The sequence below is a fragment of the Venustampulla echinocandica genome (genome assembly GCF_003357145.1).
Source record: "Venustampulla echinocandica strain BP 5553 chromosome Unknown scaffold_2, whole genome shotgun sequence".
Taxonomy (NCBI): domain Eukaryota; kingdom Fungi; phylum Ascomycota; class Leotiomycetes; order Helotiales; family Pleuroascaceae; genus Venustampulla; species Venustampulla echinocandica.
In genome coordinates, this window is record NW_022474207.1 from 425,783 (window position 1) to 443,332 (window position 17,550).

At 47.5% G+C, this 17,550-nt stretch overlaps 5 protein-coding genes across 5 annotated transcripts; 3 read left to right on the forward strand and 2 right to left on the reverse strand.

Moving 5' to 3' along the window:
* Positions 1-1,052: 1,052 nt before the first annotated feature.
* BP5553_04498 (Uncharacterized protein) lies at positions 1,053-2,494 on the forward strand (the record flags this gene model as incomplete). Its single annotated transcript, XM_032013121.1, has 3 exons — positions 1,053-1,506; positions 1,872-1,984; positions 2,048-2,494. The coding sequence occupies 3 exons, from the start codon at positions 1,053-1,055 to the stop codon at positions 2,492-2,494; spliced, it is 1,014 nt and encodes a 337-aa protein (XP_031869721.1).
* Positions 2,495-4,784: 2,290 nt separating this feature from the next.
* BP5553_04499 (uncharacterized protein) lies at positions 4,785-5,407 on the forward strand (the record flags this gene model as incomplete). The annotated part of the gene is made up of 2 exons (XM_032013122.1): positions 4,785-4,905; positions 4,968-5,407. The coding sequence occupies 2 exons, from the start codon at positions 4,785-4,787 to the stop codon at positions 5,405-5,407; spliced, it is 561 nt and encodes a 186-aa protein (XP_031869722.1).
* A 2,314-nt stretch (positions 5,408-7,721) lies between these two features.
* On the forward strand, positions 7,722-10,107 carry BP5553_04500 (uncharacterized protein; the record flags this gene model as incomplete). Its single annotated transcript, XM_032013123.1, has 3 exons — positions 7,722-7,935; positions 8,227-9,086; positions 9,151-10,107. The coding sequence occupies 3 exons, from the start codon at positions 7,722-7,724 to the stop codon at positions 10,105-10,107; spliced, it is 2,031 nt and encodes a 676-aa protein (XP_031869723.1).
* A 548-nt stretch (positions 10,108-10,655) lies between these two features.
* On the reverse strand, positions 10,656-10,904 carry BP5553_04501 (uncharacterized protein; the record flags this gene model as incomplete). Its single annotated transcript, XM_032013124.1, has 1 exon — positions 10,656-10,904. The coding sequence occupies one exon, from the start codon at positions 10,902-10,904 to the stop codon at positions 10,656-10,658; it is 249 nt and encodes an 82-aa protein (XP_031869724.1).
* Positions 10,905-12,223: 1,319 nt separating this feature from the next.
* BP5553_04502 (WD40 repeat-like protein) lies at positions 12,224-15,800 on the reverse strand (the record flags this gene model as incomplete). Its single annotated transcript, XM_032013125.1, has 9 exons — positions 12,224-13,552; positions 13,601-13,936; positions 13,983-14,216; positions 14,267-14,911; positions 14,985-15,104; positions 15,155-15,406; positions 15,489-15,530; positions 15,628-15,719; positions 15,776-15,800. 9 exons carry the CDS (start codon positions 15,798-15,800, stop codon positions 12,224-12,226), a joined length of 3,075 nt encoding a protein of 1,024 aa, XP_031869725.1.
* Between the last annotated feature and the right edge of the window lie 1,750 nt (positions 15,801-17,550).

A 17,550-nucleotide genomic window follows, 5' to 3' on the forward strand; every position in this document is an offset into this window, starting at 1 on the left:
ACTCAAATCTGAAGTAGCCCGAAGATCTGATGGCGAGTAGTGCAGTTTCTGACCGTTTTGGATGGCATGGTAGTGCTGCATATATCAAGCCTGTATTGTGCCATATGCTCCACTACCAATTGTTTTGATGTGCTTATCGTTTACTGTGGTAGTAATGTCAATGTGGCATGCCCCCCCAAAAGTTTCCGCTTCTATTGTATGCACTACGCTGGTCGCATTTCTTCTATATCCCAGACACCAAGTAAGGCATGTCTCGATCACACCGGAGAGCCGATCTCTTGCCGTTTGCCACCCTGATCGACTGTCTTTATCCTTCTGACTTCATTGCCATGCAGTTTGAAGTCAGGCGACTAGTATAATGCAAAGCAAAATCTCACAAGGCAGAATATAGAACTCTAGGAGTAAGGCATAGTGCAGTCAATGGGAATTATGTTAGATGTAGCCAATACATGCGAAAACAATTCAGCGTCAATCAATAGCCCAGAGAGACCACCAACTCCTGTAACTACAGTTTGAGGTCTCTCCCGCCCAGCTCGCCTATCAACTTTCTATCAAGTCCTATTTGAGCCCCCAACCCTACTAACGCTAACTTACGAGATTGATACCGAGTCTCACGGCTTTATAGTTCCTTGTGAGTTTTCTCGATACTACAGTCCTGTGTTAGGTACTGGCTGACTTGTATTTGGACATCACGTGTGAGGGGTTTTGAATTTAGCCGGCGGAGATCGTGCGGTGTTCAGAATCTCCGGAACCCCTCACAACTCACACGACAAACTATTGGAATGCCAATGGTAACAGACGAGCCGCACGCCGTTCGAGTGCCACTATGCGGAAGGGTACGATCGTGTTTCCGAAGTCAGTAGCCCCACGAAACTCAAAGAGTGGGATTTTACAGTAAAACAACGAGTATATAAATCATCCATCGGTACCCACGCTTGTGTCATTTATTTTCCCCTGTTTGTTATTTCACTCCCCCCCCCCATATTCTTTGACACTATATCACTTATTCCATATTAAAATCTACCCCATATTTTACCAATCGCGAATCCAAAATGGGCAGTCTCGCATCAGAAGCTCCTTCAGACTGGGTGCTCTCAGAGGAACAGAAGGCTCACTTCCTCGAGCATGGCTATATAAAAGTGCCCGCCTGCTTTACTCGAGAAGAAGCCGCTACCTTCAGCAAAAACCTATGGCCTCGTCTCAGCATGTCCCCGACTGACAAATCCACCTGGACCGGTGGAGAACGCATTAATATGCCATGGCATAACCACATACCGGTTGAGGAGTTCGCACCCAAGGCATGGAGTGCAATGTGTCAGTTGCTTGGCGGAGATGAGCGTATCGCCGACGGCATGTGGAGGAGTTGGAGCGATGGATTCATTGTTAATTTCGGGAAGGAGGAGTATGCAGCCGATGCGGCGAAGCGGGAGAGTGGCAAGGATAGAGGAGAGGAGTTGAGGGAGCTGGATAACTGGCATAATGATGGGGATTTTTTTGTGCATTTTTGTAAGTGGTTAAAGGTTTTGAATTCAATTTCTAGTCTTGCACCCACCTTTTTCCCTCTCGTCAACGAGAATATTGGTCTTCCCTACCCCCCTTTTCTGTGTTGAAGGCGCTATTAACGGGGTTTTGGTGGTCCCCTTAATATCCCAATATGAGCACATGAATTGCCATCTTTGGGGATTTCTATGAGGCTCCTTTGATGTAATTGGTTTGGCTGTTAAAACACCTTCGTTATCATTATTGCTTTATAACATGCCTCGTGCTGTCACCCAAGCTGGACATGGTGGGAAATGGCTTCGAGTACTCAGACTTCTACCCTTCTACGACCCCTCATTCAAGGAGTCGAATATAAACTGACAGTCTCATAGTGGATAGTCAGGAGCAAGGATTATTAGTTATACCACTTTGGAGCGACATTGAGCCAAGAGGAGGCGGAACGGCTCTCGCATGTGATGGCATTAAATATATCGCACAGCACTTGGTATATATACCCTCTATTCCTTATCACTCTTCCCAATCTGCATCTTTTTAACACACGCCGTAGTACGAGCATCCCGAAGGCGTAACACCTTGGATGCGGTCGGTAGACGACCCTACACATGATAGCTACGAAGGCCGCGATTTCTGGCAATCTCTTGCTGCTGATAAGTCAAAAGTCCGCGGCTCGAGTATTGTCGAGGCCACCGGCCAAATCGGAGACGTATTTTTTCTGCACCCTCTCATGTTGCACTCGGCATCGAAGAATGAGCTACGCAACCTGCGCATTATCACGAATCCGCCTGTCTCGTTGAAGGAACCATTTTGCTTTGACCGTGAGGATCCTAGTCATTATAGTCTCGTGGAGCAGAAAACGCTGAGGGATTTGGGCAAGCCCGAGGGATTAAAGGGCTGGAAGATTTCAAAGGAGCGGAGGGAGTGGATTCCTGAGAGGGTAAAGAATATGGATGCTATGAAGAAGAAAGAGTTGGAGAGACTGAATAGTGGTTCGTGAGATAAATACTTGCGAAATGTTTATATTAGGTATGTATGCAATGTGAAATAGGTGTATTATACCTATAGGTACCGACTGTTCGGTCTCCGGGATTTCGGAACCTTAGATGTCGAGCATCTCAGATTTCAGCTGCCGCATCCGTTGCAACTCGCTGGCCAGTTCCAGACGTTCTTATATCTAGCAATCCTGTCCTACTTCAACCTCATCATCGTTCCTCTCGACTACGCTGGCCTCCATCACCCACCCCGATCCCCAGCTTTTCTTCTCTACCTACCAATAGCATACCAGCCGATTTTCCTAACTTGCCCGAATTATTTTACAGTACGAAGTACGAAGTACTAGTAGGACTACTACTATGTTAGGGTTCGCCTAGGCGCGCGCCTATGTTTAAATCTAGGGGGCTGGCCAGCCACTGTGTGCGTTTACAGAGTAGGTGCAAAGCTTGTATGGCCTATAGCCAGATCCTGTTTAGTCCTTGTTAGGGGCCATTCCAGCGGTCATACTGTACCAACTACGCTTTGACTTAATGGTTTACCCAACTTAAATCCACCGACCGCCGACACACCGACCTGGGGGCTCGTAGGGAGCTGCTATCCGGTACGAGCCCCGTCCAACCCACGGGGTATTAAATTGTTGCACGGATACTCTGAACCTAGACGTTACTTGTGCCAAGTAGGGAAGCTGAAGGATTCTCTCGTCCTATTACTCCGTATTACGAAGTCGGTCGTCCACGCTCTATGTCTCGGTGTGAATCGAATCAGTTCTGGCAGCAGCATGCTCGTGCACTGATACGACTATACGACTATGAAGAAGGCTTAGATGGACTGCCTAGGTACAGTAGCCCTTTCTATCTTTTAATGCTCGCTGCAACTAAGGTGAAAATACTCATCTTTAGGAAGCCCATTAGATGTGGCTCCCGAAAACTCGTTACGTTCCTGTAGTAGCAGGTCTAGGGACTTGGGAGATGGGAGATGGGAGATGGCAAAGCCTTTTGCTCTCAGACCTGAGCTATTCAGAATCGGGACGCGACCCCCAATGTCTTGAAAATCTATCCATCCAATTATATCCGTCGTTCTGCACCTTTCCATATTGTCCGCCAATACACCACACTCGTTTGAAACATTATCTTGGTCTCCGTGCTGAGCAACCTCTTTTAACACTGCTGCAGGCATCGTAGCAGAAGCCGTAGCTTTGCATGTCGAATGGAAGAGAAGCTTGAAGCCCTCTGGCTTCAGCACTCCTTCCTTTCTCCCTCCTTTCTCCTCCCTCACCAACCCACCACCCAATTCGCAGCAACTAGCCAGAGTGCGAGATTCCTAGCTGCACATATTAACGCTGCCATGAACCCCTAGCTTACATCTACCTTACATATCTGCTTGGTCATTGAGTACCACTTTTCCCCAGCAAAAACGGAACAAATACTTCAGAATGGGGGTGTTGACCCCACAACTCACCGATGTAGGTTTATGTCTGCCTACATTGTACATCCCTTGATTGCATACGCTTTTTGCTCCTGCTCTGAATTATCCTCATACTATCTGTGATTGCCTTATATTGATTATGTTATGTTGACACCTTGATAAGGATCCTACACTAGCTATTCTTGCCCCAGAGTCGCGAGTGTCTTCTATCGTTGCTGGCACAGTTACCCCATACGTGATTGGCACCGTTTTTGTGCTCACCAGGTTCTATACAAGAGGGGTTATCACAAAGAATTGGGGGTTGGATGATTCCTTGATTTTTGTATCATGGGTCTGCCATCCTATCAACTTTTTTATGGAATCTATTAACACCTCGTTAGATTTTTGGCCTTGGCCTTGCTGTCGCTAACCTGCTTTTCATAAAGTACGGTGTAGGGCGCCATGCCTTCCTGCAAAGTATGGAAGACGCTATTCATACACTCCAACTAGCCTACGCAACCCGGGTTCTCTATGTCCTTTCAATTACTACAGTTAAAGCCGGCATTGGGGTATTTTACCTCCGAATTTTTCCAGATCGCTTCTCTAGAATCTGGAATTACATCATTACTGGCCTTATTTGCGCAGGTGGCATCGTGATTCTGTTCGTAGTCTGCTTCCAGTGTACACCTATTGCCGGCGCTTGGAACCTCGATCCCACGGCAAAGTGCCTTGGGAATAGCTTGAGTGCAATTCTTACTGCGGCCATCAATATTGCTGGAGATCTAGGATTGATGATTTTTGTAATACCTCGCATCCGTGAGTAACAACTTCGTGATCTATGGCCTCCATCTTTGCTTCCTCGCCCTAACAGCTAAACAGTGCCCTTAAAAATGCCTTGGAGGCAAAAGATCTCCCTCCTCGTCGTTGTCTGTCTCGGTATATTAGTTATAATCTCAACGGGTGTTCGCCTTCAACAAAGCCTCTCATTCAATCTATCGTCAGACTTGTCGTGTAAGTTAAATATTTTCGAGCGTGTCCTATACATTTGCTGATTTATCATTCTAAATATATAGGGAATGCCTCCAGCATCACGACATGGACCTCTATTGAAATCAACGTTGCATTATTTTGCAGTTCGGTCACTGCCATCCGCCCGTTAATCCGCCAGCTTATGCCAGGCCTCATGGCCTCCATGTCGGGGACACACCGTTCAGGAAACCATACAAATGTTTATGCATCAGGCATGAGCGCGCAAAAATCTTACAGAGGACAGGGAAATGGGTTTGAACTACAAAGTGCCACAGATATTGAGCTGCCTGTACAAGGAAACACATCTATCTGGAGCAAGAACGAGCCCTTGGAAGATGATGACTCGGGAAAAGCAGTTTTGGGGGAAGGTGGAAGCATGGGAAGAGGTGAAATACGGAAGACAGTCAGTGTAACGATAACTGATAGCAAAGCGAAGGATAATGTGAGTGGGCACAACAACAACTCAAGGTTTGAACCTCTGTAGGTCATCACTTGCCAGTGGACGGCGAAGGCTACCAAGGATTGGAACATTTTAGGGAGTTGACACGCTTCATGGACTGGGCTTTTTTGCACGAGTTATGTACTTTTAGTCTGATGATAATGCAATCCAAGGCGGACTACAACAATATGACCTGAATTGCTGTTTCCCAAAATTCGGGTTTCAGCGTTAACCATACGCATAAGCATGTAATAGAGCAGCGTCGCAATTCAAGTAAAGGATACCCGTAATGTATCGTAATAACCCATTTTAAAATATTAATTAACGCCTCGAGATCTGTGGCTAACAATTGTGATATACATATTGTATGTAGCATTATGATGGCATTCCGAAAGGTACCGAAATGTTGCGGGTTCGCTTTCTAATCAATTTAGAACTTGTTTAGAGCCGGCTTATATATAAGTCAGCCATAACCAGTCCGACGGGTTTAAACTGCGAGGTGCAACAAAACCGGTGCTCTGTACTAATGGAGTTAGGGCCAGCATTTGGCGTTGTGTGAACCGAAGAGTTGACGAGTAGGATGAACTTAATTTAAATGTAGCTCAAAGTCAATGTTACAATACCCATGTGAAAGTGCTCCCGGTCAAAGTGCTCCAGCGCGACGTGCAACAACCTAACTCCTTATTGAATAATAATCGTATACTTCTATATTTATAGAAATACAAATATATAAAATACGTTCCTGGGGGGTAATATCTCTAATAATAAATTTACTTAAACTTATATATATATATATATATAAATATTTACTATAACTTAAGTATTTTAAAGAAAATATTATTAAAAGTATAACAGGCCGAATCCTTATATATACCACCTTTAATATACTATTAACTTGAAGCTACTTATTAGAGTTCCTTACTTTTAAGTTACTTGACTTTGACCGACTAGCTAGTAGCTAGATAATAAGTATGTATGTACTACTACTGACCTCCTCCTTTTCGATGCTTTAGTATCTAGTTCTAGTATTTACTAATACTATATATTATATATTTAGCTATTAACTAATAAACTTCAAGAGAACTAGTAATATCTATTATTTAAGAAATCTACCAGCCTTTGGAAGCTCGCCGAGTTTGAGCCATCGCCCTGCTAATTTTAGCGTAACCTATACTCCATTATAGGTTTTATTTCGTTGCAATATCTACTTTATTGTAATTTGCACTCTATTGAACGCGCACACCACTCAACCGCTCAAACTCCGATTTGACTATAGCAACACCACAATTTAGAGAAACTAACGCCATATCCGCATTATTCAAAGTATTCTTCATAGTCTGTGAAATTTTCGAATTTTCTAGGCACTTTGAAAAAACCCAAGGTGTTAGTATTCTGACAGGGGTATAAGTGGGCGGTTAGTGGTTTGGGCGTTTAGCTAGTGAACTTTTCTAATCTAAGGCTTAGAACAATTGTCTTATAGCCTGGAAAGGTCCTGGTATGCTAAGCGTGCTAGGTGAGCAGTCCTAACGGAGAATCTGTCCTGTGCCATTTGTCTGGGCCATCCGGGACAGACCATCCAAGTCAAATAGCCACCTAGGACAGTTTCTGTCGTAGGAGGTGTGCCTACATGTACTGTCCTATAACTTATGTCCTACGGCGGATTTCCTCCTGTAACTCAAAGAATCCTGAGACAGTCTGGAGGCCAGGTAGAAAGTCCCAGATGAGAATTCAAGCTAGGATATCTCAGTCAGGACCGATTTACATCTGGGGTGGGTTACCTAGCACTCCTAGAAATCTGGGATTCCGAGAGTCACAGGAAGGTTGCCCCAGCCGGAGTTCTGCGTTGGGACAACGCTCCTGGCTCACGAACTTAAGCAAGCGACCAGAGATCGGGCATTCCACCTTGCTTCTGAAGACGAAGCAATATTTCCTGCTCGAGCACTACAAATGCTATCCTTCTTAACGGCTCGCTCTGCCTCGCATCCGTACAAGCCAACCCGCAACCGTGGCGCCTCACATCGACAGGGCAGAACGCCCTGTCGGCTCGACAGACTCTTCTATTCCTGCCTCTTCGCTGGCGCCGATAACGTCGCTGAATCTGAAGTAAATAGGCCCCTTGAGAGAAGGATCAACAGCAATATATCGTCTTCATCTTATAATATATTGGGAGGCATAATAATAATATTATAAGGAGGCAAACCAAGGCATAAAGTACATAAAAGAATAGTATTTGAATGAACATTATATGCAGTATTTTGATTTTCATATTGCTTCTTTCGGCGCACCATTGATCTGTAACACCCAACCACCCACGAACGCTTTCACTGCTTCCCACCACTCACAGATCCATGCTCATGACATGACCCAGCAGCAGGCTGCAGCAAGCGTGGTGCAGAAGCTCAGAACGGAGCATCAGGAGGATTGTGCTGAGCAGGCTTGCATGCAACAAGGATGGGAATTCACCAAATCGCACCACTTACCAGCAGCGAATAATAATTTTGGCCCCGAGAGCCTCATATCTCGACTTCAGCTCAACACTTGGCACCTATCGTTCGCGTCTTCCCGCACACCCTGTCACTACGCACCTACATAAAAGCAACTTACAGCACACAATTTCACTTTGAAGCATATCATTTTCGGAGTACGGAAGCCAAACGTGCAGTATGGAGGCGCAATCAAGGCTGTGTGCGGGATTCGCGAAATTTGCCCATAAAGAAGATAAGGCCCTTCAAAGCAAAGAATGAAAGACTGATGGTTTCGAAAATTGGTGAAGATGAAGTTCTCCCTCTTTTTGAGTATCTTTGCCTCACCTTGGGGTAACGGTCCCCTCCTCGCTTCAAATCCTCATACTCACCACCTTCCAGTCTTACATGCGGCTACAATTAGCAATGGAGTCAACCTCAGAATCTTGCCTCTAGGCGATTCAATTACCTACGGCGTCGGAAGTTCCGATGGAAATGGATATCGTCTTGCTCTCCAGAATATGCTGTCAGGAAACAATGTTCAATACGTTGGGTCCCAGCACTCGGGGTCGATGGCGAACAATTCAAATGAAGGACACAGCGGAGCTGTGATCAGCCAGATTGCCCAATTCGCATATCTCAGCTTGAAACAGTTGCCGAATGTAATATTACTTATGGCTGGAACAAATGATATGAAAATACCCACAGATCCAAATACGGCATCTGATCGCCTCGGTAGCCTGATCGATGAGCTTGTAATCGCGGTTCCCGATGCAGTCGTACTTGTTGCTCGATTAATCCCTTCAGCGACTAAGAGCACGGAAACAAATATTGAAAATTTCAATGCTGCTGTTGAAGGGATTGTCACAGTGAGGGCGAATGCCAAAAAGAAAGTGCTTCTTGTCGACATGTCCAAGGCTGTCAGGACCGGTGACCTCGCAGATGGGCTACATCCGAACGATGAAGGCTATATCAAGATGGCTACCGCATGGTACGATGCCATTCAACAAGCTTCTTTGAATGACTGGATCTCTCCACCTCGAGCTGTCAGCACAATATCGAGTCGTACCACTTGCCCCGGACCTGTGCAATGGATCTCGAGGGGACTTGTAGCAGGAGGAGTGGGAGGTGGAGGTGCGTTAGAGCTCCTCTTTGCTGATATCAACGGTGATGGGAAATCCGATTACCTGGTATTAGATGCCAAGGGGGAGACAAAAGCATGGTTCAATGGAGGCCTGGACACTGACGGAAGTTCCATAAAAGTGAGCGCACACCTTTTGACTTTTTGTTGTACAATCTGCAAGTGCTTTTACTGACAAACTTTAGTGGAATTCTGTCGGAGAGATAGCGAGTGGCGTCGGTAAAGACCGCTCTACTATTCGTTTCGCGGACCTCAATGGTGACGGCCTAGATGACTACCTCACTGTCGATCCCACGACGGGAGCGGTCGCCATGTGGCAGAACGGCGGCGGCTTTGACTCAGCGGGTGTCTATAAGTGGACATCGATGGGTATCATTGCATCTGGAGTCGGAATGGGCGCTGGTGTCTTCTTCGCAGACATGGATGGTGATGGAAAAGACGACTATGTTTGGCTTGATGCCAATGGGGCGGCATATCTCTGGTTGAATGGCGGCATGGGCAAGGATGGAAAATGGATATGGACTTCAAAGGGCAAGATTGCCACGGGAGTTGGTGCTGTTAGGGAGGATATTCGGCTGGCTGATATTGATGGCGATAGGAAGGCGGACTATCTCTGGGTAGATAAAACGACCGGGGCAACGAAGATGTGGAGGAATGGCGGGGTGGGGAGTGATGGAAATTGGATCTGGACGCCCCAGGGAGAGATTGCTACCGGTGTTGGGGTGGTTGGGTCTCTTGTGAGGTTTGCGGATTTAGAGGGTACAGGCAGGGCAGATTATTTGACCATTGTTCCGAACTCGTTGGGAGTGAGGCAGTGGTTGAATGGCTGTGGGACCGGATCTGGAGTCGTCACCGTGACGTACGTAAGCGTCACGGTCAGTATCAGCACAGCAGCGGGTACTGCCAACAGCATGACCAGCGATCCGACCGCAACTATCACTCGCAACAACATAAGCATCAACCCTACGGCGACTCTAGCGGAGAACAACATGGCTGCTGCCCAGGGCATTGACTCGGGGACTTCGACCACTTCTGCAGCAAGCACTGCGTCTGGAACGGCAAAGAGTGGTGCGGAAGGTCTTCGAGGAATTCGAGTTGAGGATATAGTGTTGTTGGTTTTGATGGTGGCAGTTGCGACGTAGCAGATAGTATGAGGATAGAAAGTCTACTAAGAAGCTTGGTCATCGGAGATACGAACCTTAGAAGCTGGAAATGTGATTTTAATAGACCCTTGCGGGGAGTTCACACATGGTGAGGATATAGCTTGAGGAATTTGGAGAACTATCGTTTGACTAAATGACCACCCAAGACATGAACTCCTGGCAGAAGTATCAAGAGCATATGTCAATTAACAAATGGTAGTAATCCCCATCGCGGAGAATTTCTATTGCCAGACTAGCAAGAGCAAAAGCTACGTCGGGAAATAATACAATATACTCGTTTCCTTGGCTTTCAATCAGATATTGGTAAGGTTCTAGCCTTTGAGGGCGACTCTATCCACTACTACTAAGGTCACTTGTTACTACTTTTGAACCCAATAGTAAACTTCTTGTTCGCATTAAGGGCTTTTAAGTGTGAGAGAAGAGTACGGGCTTCCCCTTCTTTGAGGTCAAAGTATGCGCTGGCTATGATATTCTGTATCCAAAGCCGACTGTTAACGAAGGGAAAATAGATATGCTGTATATGGCCCTTACCTGCCGCCGTTGCTGGCTCGAAGAAACTCCTCCGTAGCCGGGCCTGTGAGCTCACTCGAATTACTAGCGGTCTGCTGAAGATGCCCGGCAGTAGATGGGCCCGTGGACTGATTCTGGGCACTCTCAGGTTGAGCCTCTTCAGACGACTTTGACTGCTCCGGCGTTGCATCGGTGATATGCTCGGATGATGACTGATTCGGGCTTGGTGATGTGCTTTGAGAGACGGTTGTCTCTGTTGGCGCCATCGTCAACGTGAAAGATTGCTAGATAGCTGTAATGGATAAGATAGACATGAAAGTGTGAATCTTTGAAAGATACTTCAAGGATTGGGAGATGAGAGGGATGTGGTGAAACTTTGAAGGGGAAATTCGTGCTATTGTACATTCATCGATTCTCATGTATACTTCGGTTACAGCAAGATGTATTAGCATCTTCATCGATCGATGTGACGTATTGATACATAGTACAGGAAACGTGGGGCTAAGCAACGCATTGAAGTTGGTGCGTTTGAGGAAGCCTTGGAAGGGCTACTCCCGATACTCAGCAACTAGTACCGCCTCTAACGCCGTAGACGGGCTCAGAGAAGTTCGCGAGGTATAGTAGTAGCTGTTATCGACGAAGGTCGACGGACATCCGTTATCACGCTAGGGCTACGCGTCGTCAATCTCAGGTGTGGCGGTCGACAGCACTTCAAGGGGGCCAGGGTATCCGAGGTAGAGCTCTAGGGTATGACTACGATAGGTGGTTGGAGTCGCGGCTGGCGTTACACGTCGCTTTCGTCTGGGGTAGACTTCAGACTGAGAGTGGCTCAAGGGATAAAGAGAAGGCACTATTTGAAATATATTCCGTTAGTAATTTATTCCTTAAACCTTCCAAAAATAGGGACGCTTGTAGTATAACTACTTAGTCTAGGTCTTTTATACTAACAATTAACTGGAGTTAAGAATATAAGAGGGTGAGATCTTTTAGTAATCTCTTAATCAAGATAAGGGTTTCTAATAAACTGTACTATTAGTCAGCGTACGGATTAGACTATCACAACCTAGCATCACCCCATTATAGCTCGATGATCCTCACTCACCGCAACTCACCCTACTCCACAATGTGTAACACACTATAATACTGCTTGTCATACACACTTCTGAGAAACTCTAATCTCCTCAGTTTATTAAGTGCGGCGTGCTTACTCGAGCCCGATGCCCTTCGGCCTACATTCACCCGAGAACTTAATGTGTGAAATATAAAACACATAAGCCTCGGAAAAGAGTGGCGGGATACAACGTGGCAGATGACGAGAGTGGCTCAAAGTTGCGAAATGCAACAAAAATATTGCCACTTGAACTATATTTGAATATACATCGACAAATGCATCATATTTGTGATTGACGCACCAGCTGTGGTTCTCGATGATGAAAGTTTGAACGGTGTGGCGCTAGCCGAATGGATTGGCCCTGCTAGGAAGGAGACTCGGCCATGAGGAGAATTATAAAAATATGACCGGAAGTCCAGTGGGACTCTTGACGAGCACAATATAAGATAAGTATTATGATTATGATTTCCTGTTCTAGTCTACAGCAGGAACATCCATAACACCTCTCCCGAAGAACTCACTAATAGTGCCAAATTTATCCCCGTCCCTCCCTAGTGCATCAAGAAACATATCATGCTTATCCGCCGTCTCATCCTGAGACCTGACGAATGCTCGAATCGTATCATTATCTTTCCTGCAAATACTACAGTCGCCCTCCACACTCCCGTCGTCTGCTACCTGGACGTTGATGCATGTCTGGTGAAAGCTGTGCTTGCACATGAAGTGCACAGCAGGTAGAGTGAGCTGTGAACCACAGAAGGAACAGCGGGTGTTGTTGAAGGTTTGGGGTTTGGTGGTGAGTTCAGTGATTTCGTCACGCTTCTCCTGTGTTTCTGTGCGATAGGAATTTATCAATCGGCGGTTGGAAGTAATCTCTTTACGTTCGCGATCGATTGTTTGTTGGAGATATGTTTTGATCATTCCCATCGTTGCAACGGCATTTGTGCTCAGAGTTTGAATGACTTGTAATGGGGCCATAAGGCCATCTTGATCTATTTTCTTGAGGACTGCATCAAGCTCATCACCAGCCTCTTCGAGGATCCGTGGATCGGATGTGAAGTACGCTAGAGCAGCAGGATACAGCTGTGGTTCGTCTGGGCCATATTTCCTGAGAGCTTTGATAGCACCACGGGTGTCCTTGGCTGAAGTGTATGAACGGAATATATCAAATCTAAGCCCAGCTTGCTCGCGAACGAGGATTGTCCCATCTCGAAAGTTGGATAGATGAGAAAGCAAAAGAACATTGGAAGTATCTATCGGGATATCCTTGCCTTCGATCAACTTCTTGGCCTTGGCTTCCCATTCTTCTCGGTTGTCGCCTTTTTTCTCATTTGACTTGTGCAGATACATTTCAAAGAGGGTTGTGTAGAGGTCGATTTTATCTGGTTCTTTTAGATCCTTTTCCTTGAGACAAGCCTCTAAGAAGACGATGAACTCATCGGGATGGTCCACGAAGGAAGAAAATGCAATTCTCGGTTGCGGAGGTGTACATCGTGGAGCAGATAACTGGTCCGGGCTCTCGACAACTTGGGTATCGCTGACTGTGGTGGCAACCTTGGCTTGAGTAGGTTGCGATGCTACGGCCGAGGTGCTCATGTATGGTAATGGGAGGAGATCCTTTAGGTTCTGCACTGCGGTGACAGCACCCTGGGCGTAGCCAGGTTGTTGGGACTGTTCTGGAACTACAATGGCATCGGTTCTTGGACGAAAGTGTCCCGTGAAGTATTCAACGAATAGCTGTGTCGCTTCTGCGGGGCAATGCTCCAGCAACACAGTGGCATATTTCATCAAATTCACATGCATCTTCTCGATATTAGCAAGTAACAAGAAGGGTAGATAGAGTTGACTTACTGCTTCAGGCTCCAAGCGCCATACGTATTGGAGCGCCTCCGCATATCGCATCGAATCCTCGATTAGTATGTCTACTACTAACTCGTGTTCGCCATGTTTAGTAGCGAGATAAGCTGCTTGTTCATAATAACCGCCTTGTCGGCACATGGAGATTGCCGTATCAAGGTCAAACTTGAGATCGCCCGGCGATTTGATAAATTTCTCGAGTTTATCGATATCCTTAAGCTTTGCGTAGCAGTTTAGAAGAAGAGTGGTATGATCTGCAGTAGCTTTGTGATGCTCATGCAGCTCTTCAAGGTATTCGATCAGGTTGTGTATCCTTTGGGTGTCAAGGAACTGGCTGAGTTAGTACCGATGACTTAAGCGTAGGCTTGTACCTTACTTTTCGAATGACTTGGGAAGGTTCAGTGTTGTCAATTGCTTTAAGATACTGCTGCATCGCGGCATCATAATCTCCCTTTTGGTACAGGTGATCACCATATTTTCGGAATATCACGTTCTGCTGAGCCGCATCCATACCGGCCTTCTGCGCCAAGTTGACAGCATATAAAAATAGGTTACGTTGGTACAAAATTTCGAGTCTTTGTTGCAATGATTTCTCATGGTAGCGGAATATCTAGCGCAACGATCAAAATAGGAACCCTTTCTAGAAAGGGGGCATCTTACCTTGCCATCTTGAGTTAGTGTAAAGAGATCACCCCAAATCATGAACAATGCCTTGACCTGGGAGACCAAAGATTCTGAGTGTGCAACAAATTTCAAATCAGTATCTAGCAAAGTAAATGTAGAGGTATTGAATATTTCGTCAGCTTGGGCGCCGCCAAATCGACGAAGGGCACTCGACTTGGTTGGTGTTGTAGCGGTTGAGGGGGGCGGCGAAACCAACGCAACATAATCTTCGTATATCGCCACAAGGCTTTTAGGGCCATCATAACCATAGCAAGGGCCACGCCCATCGATGCCATAGTAATAAATGGCATCTTCTCGCACCACAACAATATCCCCATTATGCTTGTCAACAGTCATGCATCCAACAGCACACCCGGACTCTTCCACATTCCGTGCCGGCTGTCCAGCGCCTTTCCCCGATATCACAAGTTTTAGGATACGCGCGGTGGTCGCAACATACAAGGTTATCAGCTTCGACTCCTGGCGAAATTCCACGCCGGTCACTGGGTCCTCTGATTCATAGACTGTCCGTTGTTTCGCCCCTCTATCATGGATAAGATCCCCTCGTATAACTGTTACGGATCCATTCGCAAACCCAACCGCGAGTTGTGAAAGGTCATCGAGCGCCGCAAAGGCTGAAATCTATTGGTGTCTGTCAGGGTCACGGCGGCAGTGGCATGATTTCCACAGAAACGGGAAGGGAGGCAAGACGTACCGGAAATGGTTTCCGGCCGTTCTGAATGCTCAGGGTAGACTGGCATGTCGGCAGACCAGTCTTCTTTACTGGCTTATCCAGCGCCCATACCTTGAGTATTGGTTCACTGGGTAGGTCTTCCTATAAGGCATGAGATATCATCCATTCATGTTACTGCAGGATGTACCAACGGATATAGTGACCAATAGGGACGTTCCCTCAACCTGCTTCATATGGGTGATAGACCCGGCATCATACGCCTGGAACGCCCGCAGGACCTTGAACGAGGGGGAGAGGATGCGGACCGCGCCGTCATGGCCACCCAGGAAGAGGCTCTCGGATCCGGAGCAAACGCAGCTGATCTCATTGCTGTCGAGGAAGGACTTGCTCTCGTCATCTGGCGGCTTCACCTGGGTAACCTCGAAGAAGTCGAACGTTTTCCACTAGATTGGTTTTAGGTTAGCAACAGGCGGGGGGTTGGGGGAAGCAATAGGTGGGAGCCGCGGTGCAGGCAGGGTAACTCACAGAGTTAAGGGCCATGATCCTCCTCTGTATGCCGTAGTCATTCTATGGCAAGTCAATTAGGATATTTGGAGAGGGGCCGTTGCCACGAGGGGGGAGCCCTAGCAGTAGGGGGCAATGTAGTTGAATTTGGTCGGCATACGCGGTTAATGATGGAGGTTTGACGTTCGTTGATATTGACATCGACACTGACGAGATTCGTGGGGACTCGGGAGCGGGAGCGGAAGGGCGTGTCTGGAAGCAGTCTAGTGCCAGCCTGATTGGAGTAATTAGTAAGGCAGGAGGGGTACAGAGGTACTTGGTACCTAGGTACATACGAGTTAGTACAAAGGCAGTGTTCGAAGTACATGTAAACAACCATAAAGGAGGCGCTCGACTACGACGACTTCGCATCTACTTCGCACTCAGGAGCTAGCTTATAGTGCTACTCTACCCACCTGCCTACCTCACTGCTACTCTACCATGGCTCGGTGGGCAGTAGCCCGGTGGAGACGGCGATGATAATGCATAGTTACTACTGCGCAGCACCTCCTGGACATTGGATGAAAGACCGCGGCGAAGGATCCACCACGGCTAATTTCTAATATCCTGATGTAAATCTGTCTGTTGGTAGCGGTACGAAGTACTTCAGGACGTCCTCCTACGCACTCCTATACCAATGCTGTCTCCAATCCTCATACTGCGGACCGCCAGCCTCCTAACCTCACTCTGTCCAGGCCCGCATATCCACCAACGCGCAAACAGCTTCAGCACCTGCGCCTCTCTGCATGGCGCGGGTACGAAGTATAACCTGGCCTGGCATGGCGAGAGGTAGTATGAGCCACGGAAGGTTATCCTCCCTCCATGAGAAACAAAAAATACAAAACACGTGGAAGTTCCAACCCTCAACTGTCGTGTTCCCATCCCCACTGACTTCCAAACGATCGCAATATGCTCGATGATCGAATTGACCGTCTGGGGCGGATGGGTGGACGCCCGCCATGAGGTGATTGGATCCCAGTTGGCAAATGCCCTTCGCGCCTCCACCGGCCCGCAGGACATTCGGCGCTGGCGCCCTGGGCGAGGTTGCTGTAGAAATATGCAGCAATACAGACGTGCAGATTTCTACAGCACCAGAGAACCAGAAACCAACAGTATCTCCCACCAGCCCTCCACTTCCTTCAGCACCCTCGGCCGCCAGCCCTGAAACCCCCACCGCCCCCGGAACCCTATTATCCCAGCAGGAATGCTTTGGAAGTCGGTGCCATCCAATTACTACTTGGGAACCCTATGAGAGGGGTACTGATACGACAACTTGATCCGTCGAGGTGTGCCGTCCGTTCCAACAACCATCTTACAGCTCCGGCAGTCGGGAGGCTGAGGCGCAGATGCAATGGCACCGAGGTTGTGCTACCATACTTATGTCAGAGTTGTGTGACTTGAGCCCATCGATGGGAGTGGAAGTATCGCTCCCAAGGCCCGGAATTCAAGATCAGAAGAGTAGTCTCTCCACCAAGTCAAGCCCGCCCCGCATTCCATAACCCATATGTCCCGGGGCAAGCTTCGCTGGAGTTCTACCCGGCGTCTTTTCGTTTGCTATTGGTCTGGACTAAGCGTTCCGGTGGTAGTACTTTACACATGCATGACAGCGAAGCCGGCTGCAAGTATTGTGGGTGCCATGCCAGTCTCGGGAACCGTTAGTCGTAGTCGACGATCTCCGCCAGGTAATCCCTTCGTGCCCTAAATGGCTTCTTCTTCAGGTTCGCTTGGGGAGGGGACTGCAGCCAGACAACCCTGGCGCCATTTTGGGTGTATACTCGATGCTTCCTAGAGTCCGGATATTGCCCGTTTGCAGTGACCGGGCACAGGGTCTAGTGGGGAATACATCTTCCTATCTCCGTCAATGTCACCTCGGGTTTCTCCTCGATAATCTAAGGGCAATCCTCTCACAAAGGTTTTAGCTCCACTACAGGGTCTGGTCAGAGTGTCAGCCTACTTCGTACTTCCCCATTGCTGGCGGACCAGCAGCGTTGGTCATTGTCCAACCATAGAAGATAGAGGTATGCAGTGGTCTTATCGATGATAT